The sequence below is a fragment of the Branchiostoma floridae genome, unplaced genomic scaffold, assembly GCF_000003815.2.
Source record: "Branchiostoma floridae strain S238N-H82 unplaced genomic scaffold, Bfl_VNyyK Sc7u5tJ_1581, whole genome shotgun sequence".
Taxonomy (NCBI): Eukaryota; Metazoa; Chordata; class Leptocardii; order Amphioxiformes; family Branchiostomatidae; genus Branchiostoma; species Branchiostoma floridae.
The window spans coordinates 4,907-23,785 of record NW_023365775.1 but is presented as its reverse complement, the minus strand read 5'-3'; the positions used below and the strand labels follow the sequence as shown (position 1 = coordinate 23,785).

The 18,879-nt window shown below is 42.2% G+C and overlaps 2 protein-coding genes across 4 annotated transcripts; both read left to right on the top strand.

Annotated features, from left to right (window-relative positions):
- Positions 1-1,879: 1,879 nt before the first annotated feature.
- On the top strand, positions 1,880-18,372 carry LOC118408387 (sushi, von Willebrand factor type A, EGF and pentraxin domain-containing protein 1-like; the record flags this gene model as incomplete). Its single annotated transcript, XM_035809155.1, has 16 exons — positions 1,880-1,913; positions 2,612-2,689; positions 3,260-3,436; positions 3,610-3,789; positions 4,120-4,296; positions 4,503-4,679; positions 4,853-5,032; positions 5,712-5,888; positions 6,375-6,491; positions 6,816-6,932; positions 7,278-7,457; positions 7,777-7,956; positions 8,172-8,351; positions 9,317-9,520; positions 10,146-10,268; positions 18,351-18,372. Coding segments are annotated over exons 1-16 (2,303 nt in total), but the record flags the coding sequence as incomplete, so codon positions are not given.
- LOC118408391 lies at positions 10,453-16,473 on the top strand. Of its 3 annotated transcripts, none has more exons than XM_035809162.1 (2): positions 10,453-13,502; positions 16,346-16,473. In XM_035809162.1, exons 1-2 carry the CDS (start codon positions 13,046-13,048, stop codon positions 16,348-16,350), a joined length of 462 nt encoding a protein of 153 aa, XP_035665055.1. In that variant the 5' UTR covers positions 10,453-13,045; the 3' UTR covers positions 16,351-16,473. The 3 variants fall into 3 exon arrangements, with proteins under 3 accessions (XP_035665055.1, XP_035665054.1, XP_035665053.1); XM_035809161.1 differs by having other exon boundaries at positions 15,717-16,402; XM_035809160.1 differs by lacking the exon at positions 16,346-16,473 and having other exon boundaries at positions 10,453-10,724; positions 13,044-15,291.
- Positions 18,373-18,879: the final 507 nt, after the last annotated feature.

Below are 18,879 nucleotides of genomic sequence, written 5' to 3'. Positions count from 1 at the left end.
TGCTACGATTACAAGTTCTATTTGTAGACACACAAAATCCAACAGGAAGCTCATAACTACTTGAAAAGAAATACAAATTTGAGAGGGACTAATCTTTACCAAAATAAATAATCTCATTCTATATAGATACAATGAGGGTGACAGCTCTTATGTCAAAACAAGACACCAAATAGCTTCTGAAAGGCAAGATACTAAATAGCAATGATACTGACATTCAGTAACTCAGGGAAAGATAGAGGGCAAAATGCAGGAAAGAGTGTAGATGTACTTCTAGACTGAATTCAAAGGCACAAGAAATCTGGCAACATTTTGAATTTTCAACACTGGTCTGATATTTCTTCATTCAAACCTAAAGTTGCAGAAAATATGTTATGGTGTCTTTAGCCTTGCAGCACGCTTATGTGTCGTTTTGCTTTTTTTGACAGCATTTTGTTGACAAGTAGTGGGGAAAATTTTTCAAACAGATCTGACAGTTAATATGCTAATAACTTTCAACGTTATGTCGTAATACCATCGCTTTGTTCTGGCAGCAGACACTGGCTGGACTCCCCATAGCTTCTAATTAGTTTATGTGGTCTGGAGGGTCAATTCAGCTTTCAAACCTGGCAGAGTTCAGCAGGGAGCATCTATATAGTTTAATGGTTATTGTGGACCCTGGGTCCAGATTTCTGGTCTTTAAGAAGCAAAAAGTTCAATCTAACAGAAAACATAGTAGCCATCGTTGATTGTGCATCAGCTCTTTAATTATGACCTTTACCTATCTTATAAGGGCACCAACACGGGGTAAAAATTTTGTATTTATTTATTTGTTTCAGTCGCAATCTTTCGTCATTAGTATCATTCTCTGTTTCAGTCGTACAATGCCAAGCATTGACACCCCCGACAAATGGAGCGCTTACTCCTACTGGGACGACCTCCTATCAGACTAGGATCACGTTCACCTGTAACTCAGGATACGACCTGAACGGCGCTGATGATACGACGTGTCAGGCTGACGGAACATGGAGCCATACTGTTCCTACATGTTCAGGTAAAGATACGATATTGTTAATCCCATCGACCAACTACATGTGTAGAAAAAGATTAGAGGTAAATTTTGTCTGCTTCAATCAAACCTTGCAGTCTAGTCTTAAGGCCCCCTCTCACTTGACGTGCGGCACGCTTGCGGCATTGCTGCGTTCGTTCACTGCGTCACTGTTTTGTTATTTTCTTCGATTTTTTATGATTCAGATATTGCGCAATACGTAAAAGTATAACATAAAAGACGACAAAATATACAACAAGTAAGAAAATTCGTTCTTTATCTCTGAAATTCGTTGAGCATCTTCCGAACGCAGCGATGCCGCAAGCGTGCCACACGTCAAGTGAGAGGGGGCCTTTAGTACACACAGCGGTTTCCATTAGCAAAACATGTTTAGTATAGACACTTTGTCGTTTTGGCTGTGGCATGTGCTGTGAAATCTTCATCAAGAACCTGTTCTATTACAGCTGTCCAATGTGCGGCGTTGACGCCCCCAACTAACGGAGCGGTCAGTCCTCCCGGGGCGACCTCCTTTCCAAACATGGTCAGATTCACCTGTAACACCGGATACGTACTGACCGGCACTGCTACTGCCTCATGCCAAGCTGACGGATCTTGGAGTAACACTGTTCCGACATGCTCACGTAAGATATATTAGACAACGATTGCAATTTTTCAGGTGATATACTTACATGCATCTACCAAAGTGGTAATGACCCTTTTTTAATGTTGTCGACAAGACATTTTCTAACGGGCGTTACTCTACGTACTTCTAATGAACCTAAACTGAACCGGCTACTGGACCAAACTTCTACCACCACGTTGTTTTATTTACCTGTAACACGGGCTACGAACTAAATGGCGCTGTTATTACGAGGTGCCAAGCTGATGGGTCATAGAGTAACCCTGTTTCAATATGCACATGTAAGATATATACTGCACATGCAATGATAGTATTTTGTTGCAAAATATACAATTGTATATGCATACACGTACCAAAATGGTAAGAAAATGAAGCACCATTTTGAATATTGACAACACGACATTTTAACGTGAACGCTCCACAAATTCATTTAGTGAACCTCACCATCGCTCTTCTTCAAAATTAGGTAGACAATGTCCGCTGTTGGTGGCCCCAAGTAACGGACAGCTGGCACTGACTAGCGGATCGAACTTCTACCAGGACAGTGTTTTATTCAGGTGTGACACAGGGTACCAATTGAACGGCGCCGCTACCGCGACGTGCCAAGCTGACGGATCATGGAGTAACCCTGTTCCAACATGCACACGTAAGATATACTGGACAGTGTTAGCATTTTTTTAGAAAATTGTATGTACATACACGCACCATAGAGGTCAGAATATAAGGGGCACACTTTGAATGTTGACAGTAAGAAATTTGAACCTTTTTGAATCGCATGTTTGAACCTTTCATTCCGAGTTTATTATATTTTTGGCCATATGAAACGTAGCAGGATATATGTTTTGGTTCCTTGACTTTACATTTTTTCTAAATATCTATAGGTAACGTTTTATATTCATATCGAATTTTCGACATCCTACTCCAAAGCTCATTGTTTATCCTTGTAGAAACTCCAACAGCCCCACCTATAACAACTAGACGGGCACCATTAACGACACCATCTTTGACAACTACAAGACGACACAGTATGTCAAGTTTGCTATCTCAACATATCCGGGCGGATACTATTTTAGTACAGAATGCGTTTAGATATTTAGCATAAAATGAGTTCAAATATCCTGCCTTTCAGTGTATTATTTTCTTCAACCGCCAGGTACTAGGTAGATATTCAAACGAATTATTTCCATCATGTTTTATTCAAAAGACTTGAGATTTTGGAAATAATGAAGTCATGCTCTATATAAGGCCTTCTTTGTCAGATGAAAATGCATCAAATACGAGCACGTAAGACACAAGACTGTCTATATGAATCCACTTAGAAACTATCGGCTATGTGTTTTGGTGTGAAGATATTTTCTGTAAAATTCATTATCGCTTCTAAACAAAATCAAAAAAATTCATGAATATTAACCTTTCCTCAACATATAAAAATGTTACAGCAACTTCTATTCAAATTTATTAGGGATATTTTTACGTACTAAATACCTTAAAACACAAGAGCAGTCCATTTTACCGGGTGTTGTTTGTCTGTTCCCAACTTTTGCCTATCTAGTGTGATTCTTTTTCAACATTTACAGATTATTTGTCTATTACAGCTATCCAATGTCCGGCGTTGACGCCCCCAACTAACGGAGCGGTCAGTCCTCCCGGAGCGACCTCCTTCCCAAACATAGCCAGGTTCACCTGTAACACCGGATACGTCTTGACCGGCACTGCCACTGCCTCATGCCAAGCTGACGGATCATGGAGTAACGCTGTTCCGACATGCTCACGTAAGATGTATTACACAACGATTGCAATTTTTCAGCTGATGTACTTATATGCATCTACCAAAGTGACAAGAAGATAAGGATCCCTTTTTAAAGTGGTCAACAAGAATTTTTTAAACGGACGTCACTCTACGTATTCTAATTAACCTAAACTGAACATCACCCTAAAATTGTAGGCAGACAATGTTCGCCATTAGCGGCCCCAACCAACGGAGTGCGGACACCGGCTACTGGATCGAACTTCTTCCAGGACCTCATTTTATTCAGCTGTAACACGGGATATATCCTGACCGGTGCTGCTACTACGACGTGCCAAGCTGATGGATCATGGAGTAATGCTGTTCCAGCATGCACACGTAAGATACTTTTATTAGTGATTGATGCTAGCCATCTTTGGCAACATGGATTGTCTAACATACACCAAAATTACTAAAGAGTAAGTAACAACTTATGCCTGAAAATCTGAGTTGTGCAAATATCTTTGTTGACGAGTCCTATTACTTCGCCCTTTGCACCACTGTACTAAGAAACGAGAAGTGCAGCCTACATAGAGAAGTACAAATTAGTCATCGTAGATTGTGCATCTGCACTTTAGTAATGGCCTGTTCTTCTCTAAAAAGAGCTCTCCATTTATTCATTTGTTTCAGTCGCAATATTTCTTCATTTAGTATCATTCTTTGTTTCAGTCGTACAATGCCAATCATTGACAGCCCCGACGAATGGAGCGCTAACTCCTACAGGTACAACGTCGTATCAAACCATGGTCACGTTCACCTGCAACACGGGATACGACCTAAACGGCGCTGATGACACGACGTGTCAGGCTGACGGAACATGGAGCCATGTTGTTCCTACATGTACAGGTGAATACAGGATGTTGTTAATCCCATCGACCCTCTAAATGTGTAGAAAAAATTAGAGGTACATTTTGTGCTTCGATCAAACCTTGCATTCTAGTCTTAGTGTACACAACTGGTTCCATTAGCAAAACATGTTTAGTGTAGATACTTTGTCGTTTTGGCTTTGAACTCTTACCAAAACAGGTCATAAAGAACCTGTTCTTTTACAGCTGTCCAATGTGCGGCGTTGACGCCCCCAACTAACGGAGCGGTGAACCCTACTGGAGCGACCTCCTTCCCAAACATGGTCAGCTTCACCTGTAACACCGGATACGTCTTGACCGGCACTGCTACTGCCTCATGCAAAGCTGACGGATCTTGGAGTAACGCTGTTCCAACATGCTCACGTAAGATATAATTCACAATGATAAAAAGAATTCAGCTAATATACTTACATGCATGCACCAACGTTTTGAGATAATAGGTAAGGACGCCTTGTGAATGTTGTCGACAAGAAATTTTCTAACGGACGTCACTGCACATATTCTAATAAACTTGAACATCACTCTTACAATTTTAGGTAGACAATGTCCGCTATTGGCATCACCAAGTAACGGAGTGCGGACACCGACTACTGGGTCGAACTTCTTCCAGGACATCGTTTCATTCAGGTGTAACACGGGATATATCCTGACCGGTGACGCTACTACGACGTGCCAAGCTGATGGGTCATGGAGTAACACTGTTCCAACTTGCACACGTAAGATACTGTTCTTAATGATAGTTGCTAGCAATTTGTAGCAAAAATGTGTTGTCATATATATACACCAAAATTAGTTCGAAGTTAAAGAAGAAAGTGTATTTTTGAGTCTTAAAACGAAGCAGTCAGACGTATATCCTTACCAAGAAATAAGGTGATCGACTTAATCTAGTGGTATATTTATATATAGCATGAAGCTGTTTATCAATGCCCACCAAATTATGTTACAATTGCTTAGGACTTCGCCAGCCGACTCCCCTAGCGTATTAATGACTTTATTTGACAATGTCCAATCTTTCTACAATTAGACCACCTATCCACAAAGCCTGGTATTGGCTACTCAAACACCCGAGTGGGGTCCATTTGGACCCCAGGCGTAATTTTGCAGTGCCATTTGAACATTTTTAATCGGAAAAAAATTCCCTCCGTGAATTTGTCAGTCAATTTTCTGCTTTACCCTCTCCTAAGTTTTTTTTTTTTTTTACAAAGCAATATTGTGGAAATTATAAAGAAAATTCTGTGTTCAGTGCGTCTGGGGACCTTCTAACATTTGACTGCTTTTTGTATATATCTAGCATAGCCAGCTAATCATTTCGGATCTTAAAATCGATTTCTATGAACAGTAGATAACGATATTACACTTACCATTAAACTTAGTAATGTTGTTATGCTACTGCAGCTGTTCGGTGTCAGTCATTGACACATCCTGCAAATGGATGGATCAGTCCTGCAGGCCGCAATAAATATCAGGATGTGGTGCAGTTTTCCTGTATCACTGGTTTCCAATTGAACGGAGAGTCTGCTGTCACCTGCTTGGCTGACGGGACATGGAGCGATACTATCCCAACCTGTACTGGTACGTGATCATCAATTGCATATCTTAGTCACTATTTTAGTATAACTGGTAAAGGTTGGTCATTCAAGGTAATAAGATGAGTGCAAAAGCAGTTTCTCATGTATTTTTTATCCAGTGTTGCAATGAATAAATGTGGGAATAATGAAAATGTTTTGTCAACTTTGAATGAAATATATCGTGAGAAGTCTAAATCAATCCATTCATTTAAATGATATTCGTTGTAAGTGCTGTTAAATGATATACCTTATGTATAAACTATGACTATGTATGCATTAACTTTTAAATTGTTAAAACATTGACATCTTACCAGAATGTTCATTTGGCTTTAGGTAGAAGGTTATTAAATGAAGTTTATTAAATGCTTCCGTTTCGTATATTGCATGTTTTAATAAATTTTATTATTAGATTTTGCTTATCTGGTAATCAACACATACATATAATATTATGTCTTGCAGTATGTAGCTAAAGAATTTTTTTTCAAAACAGATATCGATGAGTGTACACAGAACTTGTGCCACGGCCTGGCAACATGTATCAACACTATTGGCTCTTTCCAGTGTAATTGTATCAATGGGTATCTTGGGAATGGACTCACCTGTACAGGTTCGTTCAATTTATCAACAGTATAAACATGGATTACAGTTTGTGTTCTTATTAGGTGGCCAATAACATCCACACGTCGACGATTTTTGTTCAAAGGATTCGAGCACAAATGCCACGTTTGCATCTTAGACTTTGTTTATTGGCTACATACTGATTGCTTTTACACATTTATAATATTCGACAAGTAACAGATCAAAGGAGCAAATGGAGCTAGAATAGGATCGATAAAATGCTACCATCGAGTTCTGTTATGATTATCTTATGAGATACACGTTAAGTCCACAAACTAACGTGTATGCACTGATCGATGATGTTTTTAAACAGACATCGACGAGTGTACAACCGTACCATGCCACCCGCGGGCTGTTTGTACTAACGTACCAGGGTCATTCACTTGTGACTGCACCGATGGCTACACCGGAAACGGATTCAATTGTGCAGGTATTTAAACTTAAGGAATCTTTCCTCCCACGTGCCGTTTTTAAACTGGTCGTAATACTTCCTCGCCACCTCGCTCAACTGCTCCCTTGTCTGGTTGACCAACCCACTCGTCACCTTTCCTAAACCTTCTCAGCCTTTTGCACTCCGATGGGCCTGACTCAGGTCGAACCCTGCTGTTAATCAATAGCCTCCGATGTCCTTTCCCGTGTGTGTCTTCTTTTTCATTCCTTCTACAGCGTTTTGACGGAATGGGAAAACCTAGCAAAAAAGACGCCTAACAATGGGAGTCACTTCATGTTTCTTTGCAAGAATGATGTGTAAAAATGTCAATAATCCACATTTTAGGGAGACAATGCCCGCCATTGGCGGCTCCTACAAACGGAGTTCGGACACCCCCCACCGGAGAGACCTTCTACCAGGATACGGTAACGTTTACCTGCAATACTGGATATCAGCTGAATGGAGTCTCTCCGTTGACGTGCCGGGCTGACGGAACATGGAGCAACACTGTTCCAACATGCACGCGTAAGATATAATGTTAGACACAACCACATAGCAGTTAGAAAATATGAGGGGTGACACCTCTTAATATCTAAACGTTGGAAAAAGGCCTCTACAAAAAAAAAACATAGTTTATGATCGGATGAAACTCAAAGATACAAATTTAAAATACTTCCCTTATTGAACGTTCCAAACAAGACCTATGAATCATTGCAAACATACAGTTCCTGTCGTTGCCGACCCCAACTAACGGAGCGCGGTTTCTTCCCGTACATACGCCATCTCGAACGTAGTCAGGTTCAACATGGAATAAAAATGATCGTTTTTGTATTTTTCATTTCAGCGGTCCAATGTCCTGTGTTGACATCCCCAACTAACGGAGTTAGGACACCCGCTACCGGAGCGAACTCATACCAAAACCAGATCATCATTACATGTAACACGGGATACGTACTGACCGGGACTGGAACTTTGACGTGCCAAGCTGACGGAACTTGGAGCGACACTGCTCCAACATGCACACGTAAGTATATATTGGCAATGTCCGTCGAATTGTAGTAGACGGCCGACAATTCGGCGGACATAGCTTCTTAAACGTACCAAAACAAGCTAGACTTCTCAACCATTCCAGTCCGTACTTTACACAAGTGTACAATACATATTTTGGTGACAGCATGATATGATGACACCGAGCAGAATCAGATTTGACAACGAGTTTTTTTTTTTTTTCCATTGCAGCGGTCCAATGTCCGGAGTTGGCGGTCCCAACTAACGGAGCCCGAATACCGGCTACCGGAGCGAACTCCTATCAAAACCAGATCACCTTTACATGTAACACGGGATACTTACTGACCGGGACTGGAACTTTGACGTGCCAAGCTGACGGAACTTGGAGCGACAATGCTTCAACATGCACACGTAAGTAGATATTAGCAATATCCGTCAAATTGTAATAGTACAATTCGGCGGACTTAGCTTCTTAAACGTACCAAAACAAGCTAGACTTCTGAACCATTGCAGCCCGTACTTCACACAAGTGTACAATATATATTTTGGTGACAGCATGATAGGATGGCACCGAGCAGAATCAGATTTGACAGCGAGTCTTATTTTTATTGATATTTTCTATTGCAGCGGTCCAATGTCCGGAGTTGGCAGCCCCGACTAACGGAGTTAGGTCACCCGTTACCGGAGCGAATTCCTTTCAAAACCAAGTCACCTTTTCATGTAATGCGGGTTACCAACTGAACGGAGATTCTAGTTTGACATGCCAAGCTGACGGAACGTGGAGTAATGTTGTTCCAACATGCACGGGTAAGCTGACTTCGTCGTACTTGGATCCACAATTAGCTTGCAGGACTCAAAATACCACCTGTGCAGGTAAAATTGGAGTTGTGCAGGTATTTCTGATGTCTACCTGTACATAACCTACACTGGTCCATATACTGGGTTTTATACCAAAATGTCCTTTGATGTAGGTGTATATGGATTGTTATCAGTTCCATTGGCTATTATTACCTATGAAGTATAGAAGAAAAAAATTGCAATGGTTTCTGAACAAATTTAGTGTGATCCATACTTCCTAAACTCACAGTGGTGTAGGTAAAATTTGTCTGATGCAGTTAAATCCAATATCTAGCCAACAAATCACACACAATTTCATTCTACTGACTAATCAGTGTACATGTCAGTCGATTTTGTCTTTTGGAGTTAAAGGATTTGTACGTGTATATGTGTGTGTACTATGTTTTCTGTACGAGTGTTCTCTTCAGAATCACGATACTTGTTCCACTGTTTGAAATAAGCGAACTATTTTGTGTATAGAAGTGATTGGAACAGCGTCACAAAATGAGTTCTCCTTGTTATTTTCATGGTCTCCACAGACTCAAGCGTACGATGCCCCACATTGAATGCCCCAAACAATGGAGTGCTGACCCCACCTACCGGACCGTACACCGTACAGCAAATGGTTACGTCTACCTGTAACTCGGGATACCAACTCAACGGCGATTCTATCACTAGGTGCCTAGATGACGGAACATGGAGTAATCCTGTCCCAACGTGCACAACAACAGACACAAGCACAGGTAAGAAATATTTTGACTAATAAATATTTCTACAAAAACGTTAGCGTAAAATATAGCATTCATCCGTTAACCAACGACATTAATGTAAGGTAAATAATTACAAAACTATCTTGAAAAATGTATAGTTTATCTGTTTTCGCGCAAGCAAACGAGGAAGGAAGTTGCACTTCATATAGAGGAAGATGTCAGTATTAAATGGTATGGATTAAGTTGTAAGGTTTTCCCAGGCTGCGTAAAAATGCGTTTAAGTATTTCAACAATGCTGAGTGAGTCGACAGCAGTTTAGTTAACCGCCGCCGGAAGCCATTTAAAAGAGTGCCCCGTCCCCATAAGTTTGTTTATTTTTCTATCATTTGGCAGGCTGTACAGTAACTCTATTAAAATACAAAACTTCTTGGTACGCCTGTTACAATTTCAATCGCAGTGATGTAAGTTTGAGATGCTTTACCATGTAGAATAGACAGAATTTGGTTTTCTCATACTTCAATACATGTAGCTGTGTATATGAAATAACGCTGCATCATAGAGTCTGACTTTCAGACCTACACCTTTATCAATTATATAACATTGTATCGGATACTAATGTTGTGCTGTTAATGTCACATTGTTCTGATTTTTGTTTTAGCTGGCGGTGGGCTTTCATCCAGCAACATCGCCGCCATAGCTGGAGGGTTGGCACTGGCGGGCGTTCTACTCCTAGGCCTCCTGGCCGCTGTGTGTGGCGGTGCTGGTGCTGGCGCGGCGACAGGTGATGCACACGTTTAGCGTTTGATTTAATCTATTGAGATCACAGACATTGGGTGCCAACACTAAGATACATTTACATTCTATAGTATTAACTCAAATGGTTGACGTATACTTCAAATAAAATAACAGGTTAAAGCCTAAGGACAAACCTAGCGTTATGCAGGATCAAGTGTGTTAAATAGAAATACAGCTTAAGCCGGATTCGGAGACGTTCCCAGTCACCATGCCCTGTTCACGTGTTCATTCGATTCCCATTGGCTACGAGGAAAGGCGGGAATATGTTCTGAGCTAGACAGGTCAGTCAAAACACGCCGTTTACTGAGCGGCTGTGTTTGCATTTCCCGTTGCATTTTCCGTTCTGGCATCCTTTGCGTTGGCAATTTCTGCCCCCTCTGTATTCTGCTTTGAGACTACACTCTTGACTGATTATTCCCGGTCGGAATCTCTGGCAAAGACGGTGAGTCGTCTCTATTTCCAGTTTTTTGTCGCTGCTTTGTGCAGCTGTGACGGGGCCCCCAGAAGTTCGGTTGTTCTCTTGTTGCTAAACTCTTACAGTAGGCGTTGCTTTTGATTCTTAGTACGACATGGCAGAAGTTGGTCACAGAAAAAGACGAATACTAATCATAGGGCACTCGTTCATACGCAGACTGGATGCTTTTGTTGAAAGCAGAACCGAATCAGCATCAGGCCGAGTAGTGAGTAGAGATTTTTGGTTGGAAAACACCGATGTAAAATGGATGTCCTTGTCTGGCGGCAAAGTTTCGAACTTCGACCAAATGTGTAAGGCCCTGCCAACCGTGGATGATGTCTACCTTGAGTTAGGGTCCAATGATCTGTGTGAGCTCTTCTGGGAGCCTGAGATAGTGGCTTTACGCATAGTTGGTATGGCAAGTGTAATCAGAAACCGGGCTAATGCCAGACATATCATTGTTGGAGAACCTCTCCCACGGGTATTTAACCCACCAAACATACCGTACAATCAGTGCCTAGGTAGGTACCTTGACGCTTTGAGACATGAGGTGGCCAACACTCCTCACATGTCTACATGGGCACATGTCCGCCTTGTTAATAGGCATTGCCCAGAATATTTTGCAAAAGACGGACACCACCTGTCCCCTTACGGGATGTATCTTCACTTCAAGTCCATCAGGGGGGCCTTAACAGCAACAAAGGGCATTTAATTCCCTCTAAAATACATTTTTCAATTGGACATTTATACATTGAATCACCCCCCTCGCCCTGGCCCCTCAACACGCGGTGAGTAGAACAAAAGTAACTTGATATTTGGCGACATTTTTGAAAACTAACGAAATCTTCAAATGTTTTAATACTCGTTTATCAGTCAGAAAGCAAGGCTATTCATTTACATTCCCTCACCCTACACTTCTTAGCCCCTTATGCCTGATTGGCTCTTTGGCGGACTAATAGACAGGAGGGTTTTGCAGTCAGATTTCCCCTGCCACTTGTTAGGCGCGATGGCTTTTGGTGGTGGTAAACCAGTACTCAAATTATGTTGGAAATCTTATAATGTTCGTAAACTTGTATGATTGGCATGTGACCTTTATACGAAAAACCTTTTCACGAGATATATGGAACCGTTGTCATGGTAACCATTTGGCGTGTTGCCAAATATTGAGAATGATACATATTTATGTAATGATTCTATGTTTTTTCCATTCTGTATGCCAATCTTGACAATATACCTGTTTTTCCGCCAAAGATGCCAAGTGTGTCAGTTGAATTCTTGTCTCCCTGTCCTTATATCGGTCGGAGAAGTAGGCATAAGGGGCTTTTCATGAAATGAAAATACAGCTTAAGCCGGATTCGGAGACGTTCCCAGTCACCATGCCCTGTTCACGTGTTCATTCGATTCCCATTGGCTACGAGGAAAGGCGGGAATATGTTCTGAGCTAGACAGGTCAGTCAAAACACGCCGTTTACTGAGCGGCTGTGTTTGCATTTCCCCCCACACCCAACCCCTATAGAAAAGCCAGAACGTCGACAACATTTGTTGCCTTTCTTTTGTGCTTTGTTTTTCATTTCACCTATATGTACTCAAGCACAAATTTCAGATCTTCATTCAAAGTTTACGCATAATTCAAATTCACAACAAACAATACCGCAGATGTACCTTCATGTGGATATCAATTTATAGGAAAGTCGTTGGACTAATATCAATGTCTGTTCCCAAACAGATGTTGGTATACATATCACGTGCCCTTTGTCCAGGTACCGTTTAGTGTACCTGTCCATACTTGTGACTATTTACGCATGATTTTGTCGGGGTACTAGGAAGATACCTGTCCGTACATGCGTCAATTGCTTGTTTATATCACATGATCTTTGTTCACAAGCAATTGTTTGATTCACATGATCTTGTCGGGGTACGGGCCGGGTACCTGTCCGTACATGTGATTATTTAACGCATGACTTTGTCGGGGTACTAACAGGGTACCTGTCCGTACATGCGTGGTTCACAAGTAACTGCTTGTTTTATCACATGATTTTGTCGGGGTACCGTTACTGTACCTGTCCGTACATGTGATTTATTTGGTGCATGGCTTTGTCGGGGCGGGTTGTCCAAAAACCACAGTGACTTAAATAACCTTTGTATCTGACGGTTTGCTTTTTCACCGTTATACCGCATTTCTCAGATACCCGGCATGACACTCCAATACAATCGATATAACTAGGAATGTGTCATCATGCATACAAAATTTGTCCTGATGTATTACTCTGCTCACTGTCTTAACGCTTTACTATTGTCGAGCCCCAGTAATGCCTCCAAGGAAGAAGGCACGCAAAGCAGCGAGGCCGGAAGCCGGGGATGATCCGTCCCCGACGGAGCGAGGAGATCAGCCATCTCCAGAGGATGCACCCCCGCAACCTACTCGCAAGGCTCCGGATAAACCCAAGCTGACAATGAAGTTTCTACAAAAGCAACTAGAGGACTTGCAACAAGTTACTACGCAGATAGCGAACAAACTGAACTCTACAAATTCCAGTGACCCCCAGACTCCAGGTGTGTTACCAACAGACGGAGGGTCAGCAGGACTTGTAGGTCTTAACACCTCTCCTAGCTCAGTGACTGTAACCCATGTAACCGATACCCCTGGCGTGTTGCCAATAGCTACCACAAGTGGGGCACTGGATCCTCAGCCCCCATCTCTTCCGTCCATCAACCCAAACGCCCAGATGCCAGGCCTAGGCTCGACCCTGGCTTCCAGCATTCTAGGTACATCCTCTCTTACTAAGACAGTTAATGCCTCCGCTCTTAACCAACCAGCGTCAGTAGTTGGGACTCCTGCCATAGAATCTGTCCTTAGCGGTGAGCTCTATAAAACGGGAGTTCACTTACCTCTGGACACTGGAATACCAGAACCAACGAAGGAGAAAATTTGGCTAGATAAATATGTGGAATTCAAACACTTATTGCCAACTCATCGTCCCAAAGCGCAATTCAACATCAACCTGGAACCATTAGCAGGACTCCCAACTTTGACGGTGGCAAACAATGTAGAGGACAGTAAGAACTCCCTTTCCTTAGCACAATGGTCAAACGCATTCGCGATTTACCAGTATATCTATGTCCAGAAGCATGTTCTGCGCAGTACCCAGTTAATCTCTTACGGGTACTTGATCCGATCCATGGCAGACCGAGGTGCGCAGTGGGGTAAGTACGATATGTACTTCAGACAGCTAAGACAGATCAACCCAAACCTACCATGGGATGTCCCACATCCGCAGCTGTACGTTGATGCCTTCAGTAGCTTGGCACTAGCATCTTCTTCCCCCAAGCCCTCCTTTCCCAAGACCAACAAAATACCCAGAGGCTACTGCTTTCAATATCACCTCCCCGGAGGCCAGTGCTCCACGACAGGTTGCCCTTACAAGCACTCCTGCCCCACCTGTTCAGGGCCACACAAGGAGCCCAACTGCCCCAAGAAGGCTCAGCTCAGAAATAACAACACCCGTAATCGCTAAGAAGCTTAGTTTGTTTCTAGAAGGGTACCCCGACAGGGAAAAAGATTACATCATCAAAGGCTTTACCTATGGATTTCCATTGGAGTATTTTGGACCTCGAAATTACTTTCCTTCCAAAGTCATGTCCCCCAATCCAGCACAACTTCCAATTATTTTTGAGAAACTTCAGTCTGAACTGGAACAAGGACGTATAGTGGGTCCATTCGCAGATAAACCATTTCCGAACCTATTCATTTCTCCCATTTATGCGGTTCCCAAAAAAGCCCCAGGAAAGTATCGGATAATACATGACTTGTCGCATCCCCCGGGGAAAGCAGTGAATAACGGTATTCCTAAAGAGCTATCCTCGGTTTCTTATGCCAATATAGACAATGCTATCCGACACATAAAATTGCTAGGACCAGGATGTTTTCTAGCAAAAACGGATGTGGAATCAGCCTTTCGTATTGTTCCCATACATCCTAACGACCACCACCTATTAGGATTCTATTTAGACAATGGTTTCTATTATGATCGATGCCTGCCAATGGGAGCTTCAATATCTTGTTCAATTTTTGAGGCTATTAGTTCGGCCCTTGAGTGGATAGCGGTAAACAAACTCAATATACGCTTCCCTACCCACATATTAGACGATTTCTTGTTCGCAAAACACGCATACTCATCTTGCGAACGAGACTTGGTAGCATTTAGCAATATGTGTCAGGAAGTAGGGGTTCCTCTTTCGGAGGAAAAAACCTACTACCCAGATACGACTATGTCATTTCTAGGCATAGAACTCGACACAAGATTGATGGAGGCGAGATTGCCCATTGACAAATTACAAAAGTGCAAAGAAACTATTCAAGAATTCCTCCTGCGCTCCTCAGTTTCCTTAAAACAAGTGCAGTCCCTTGTCGGACTACTCAATCACGTATGTCAAGTAGTTGTGCCAGGGCGCGCTTTCTTAAGAAGATTGATTGATCTAACCAGGAATAGGACATACAAAACAGGCCCTATTCACATCAACAGTGGGGTAAGGCTTGACTTACAAATGTGGGGTCATTTCCTAGACACCTTTAATGGAAAATCCTTCTTTGTTGACGACCAATTTACTACGGACTCCACGTTAAACCTGTATACAGATGCAGCAGGATCGTTAGGTTATGGCGCAGTTTATGGCACAGAATGGCTTTACGGAGCTTGGCCACAGGCACTACACTCGACGAATATTACAATATTAGAATTTTATCCAATTGTGCTGGCTTTCCATATCTGGGGCAAGGAATGGGCGAACCAAAGTATTTTGTTACACACTGACAACCTTGCCCTGGTGCACATAATCAATAAACAGACGTCACGGAACCCCAGGATAATGCCCTTGGTTCGAAGATTTGTTCTTATAAGCCTCCGCCGAAATATTAGATGTCGAGCTGAGCACATACCGGGAACACATAACACGATGGCTGACTGTCTATCTCGCCTACAGGTAGAGCGGTTCCGCAGGAAATACCCACACATGGCAACTCATCCGGTCAGGGTGCCTCCCCATCTCCTGCCCAGCAGCTTAATCGACTAGTCGACAACTTGCTTGTTCAATCCTTAGCACCTTCTACAATCTCAGCTTATCGCCTGGCGTGGCAGCATTTCCGTCAATTCAGCCTTGAAATCCACTGTACAGCCAATATCAAGCCCCCTATTCCAGAGCCTATAGTATGCCAGTTTATTTCCTACTTACATAGTAAGGGATTTGCCCCAGCGTCGATAGCATCTAAACTTTCAGCTATAGGTTTCATTCACAAAATCCAAAATCTACAAGACCCCACTTCTACTTTCGTCGTTCGCAAGTTGATGCACTCAATACAAAAGAACCACGTACCCGACGGAAGGTTGCCCATAACGCCTCCTATTCTTTCCCAATTGATTGATGCCTTGAAGTTCATAAAGACCACGTACTACAATCAGTGCCTGTATGAGGCAATGTTCACGTTTATGTTCTACTCTTTAGCTCGCATAAGCGAAGTAACGGTAACTAATTCTTCCTAACACACTCTGACCTTAGCGGACCTCAGGGGTAATCTGGACTCTAATAGTGGCCTAACTTCCTTCTTGGTACAGTTTAAGACGTACAAACACAGCAGTCCTTCAGCCCAATCCACCATCCAGATCCAACCACACCCAGAAAGTCCGCACTGCCCGGTGGTAAGCCTTGCTAAGTACCTCCAACTACGGGGAAGGAACCCGGGGTACCTGTTCCAACGTAGGGATGGTTGCCCTGTTACCAGCGATAACTTTGCCAAGGCATTAAGAGCCTGTGTCCTGCAAGTCAAACTCGATCCACAAAAATACACCTCGCATTCCTTCCGAATTGGAGCTGCTACGCAAGCAGCTTTGCAGGGGGTTTCGGATTCGAACCTTCGGCTACTGGGGAGATGGACCTCAGATGCATTTAAAAAATATATTCGCACTTAACTCCATAGAAGGCACCTGGTTCGTACTTGAACAGCTGAAAAAGATCCCTAATAGACCCTTAAACGGGTATAATCGGCTAACGGCACAATAGGTTGATACCTACTCAACCTCACCAATAAGAATTATCAACTTTAGACTGAAACCCCTACATAGGGTGAGTTACCCTACAGCCTTGATACATGGTGTGTTACCTATATGTCTGATCAACTACAACATTTGAACAGGGTGAGTTACCCAGAGTTCGATAACAACAGTAAGTTCCCTGCTTGCATCCTAAACCAAGCTACATTGGAATACAACGTTTAGGGTGCCCTGCTCAAGGTTATGATAGCAATAGCTAGCTCCATGCCTGTATTGAACACCTGGCCAGTGCGGCTTTTATGCCGGTATACGGTGAGTTACCTTAGTTCTGATAATAACAGCTGACTAGTACAGGTTTGTTTGTTTTCTAAACCAAACTGGATAGCATAGCTATACTCTTATAATAAGTAGATTTGTTGATTCTTAGTCCCTGAGTAGTCTCCCAGTTATGAATGTATTACCTTGCGTAATTCCATACTACCCTACAGCACATAAATGTATGCTAACTCAATAGAAACTTTTCTTTCTGTCGTTGCTCCGTAGCGAAATGTATTACCAGGTGTCACTCCATGTCACTTTACGGTAAACAATTTTATGCTAACGCTGTATAGGGAAAAAACAGATAGTTTACAATACTCAAGGATACGAAGTTAGATTTATAAATAAAGCGATCGACACTGTTAGTCTAAGTTACAGCCATGCTGCTCAGGTTACTTTCATAATATGCCAGTATTTTTCTCTAAACGTACCCTACAATACTCTACAGATCCTAGGCAACATTTGCATTACGTCAATATTTCAGCATCGCACCTAAAAAGTCGTTTCAGACGGTTGTATAGAAACTAGCTCAGACGTTTTGTTTGTTCACCTTCGCCACATTTCAGTTTATTGAACATTTCTTGTTTTTAACGTTTTTAACGTTTAAGTGGTGGTAAACCAGTACTCAAATTATGTTGGAAATCTTATAATGTTCGTAAACTTGTATGATTGGCATGTGACCTTTATACGAAAAACCTTTTCACGAGATATATGGAACCGTTGTCATGGTAACCATTTGGCGTGTTGCCAAATATTGAGAATGATACATATTTATGTAATGATTCTATGTTTTTTCCATTCTGTATGCCAATCTTGACAATATACCTGTTTTTCCGCCAAAGATGCCAAGTGTGTCAGTTGAATTCTTGTCTCCCTGTCCTTATATCGGTCGGAGAAGTAGGCATAAGGGGCTTTTCATGAAATGAAAACGTTTTTAAATGTTACATGTAATATAGAATCTTGTACGGTATGTTTCTCCTAAAGTAACCATATCCTTCTTTTAACAAAAGTGGTTTTACACGCAAGGAACTAACCCAAAAATACCCAGATGTGTAAACGATGAGAACATGTGTAACATCGCATGGTCTAATGCAGATCTGATTATACCATCGTCAAGGAATTTTTACTCGGAAATATAAATGAAAAGAGAGTAAGCAAAAGATACGGATTTAATCTGGAAAACGACAGAGGTATGGTGCATGAGAAAGCTGACATTTTTTTGTGTGTGTGTGTGTGTCCATTTCATAACAAGATAACAAGACGCCCGGGCTAAGGTAAGGAAAATGGTTGTCGCCCAATGGGTGACACATATTTGATATCACTTTCGTTTTTTTTTTTTTTTAAATTAACAGATGAAAGTCTTTCAAGCACGTTTCATACGGTTAACGACGCTTTGGAAATCTCACCACGCAAACTCTCTTTCTCTTAAGGGTATGATTGTAATTTCTCTTGTAGATATATATAGCCTCGCTAACTCCGCTTTAAAGAATCTCACAGAACTTCATATCTTAGTTGATTCAAAGCTGAAAGATTGCGCTTTCTGGTGGCCCTTCCTGGCGATGCAAAAAGTTAGGGGTAACGAGTCGTTCGGTGTAATATAACCAGCTGCTGCCGCGCCGCGTGCCTGCAAAGCTGGTGTGTTACGCCGAACGGCGGTTATACCGGCTATATAGATACAGATACAGATGCAGTTTCGTTTGTATCTATGCTGGCTGGCTTGCTGGTTCCCGCGATGTACGTGCTACTGTGTGGCTCCTCACACTTGAGTCTGTAGGTCTTAG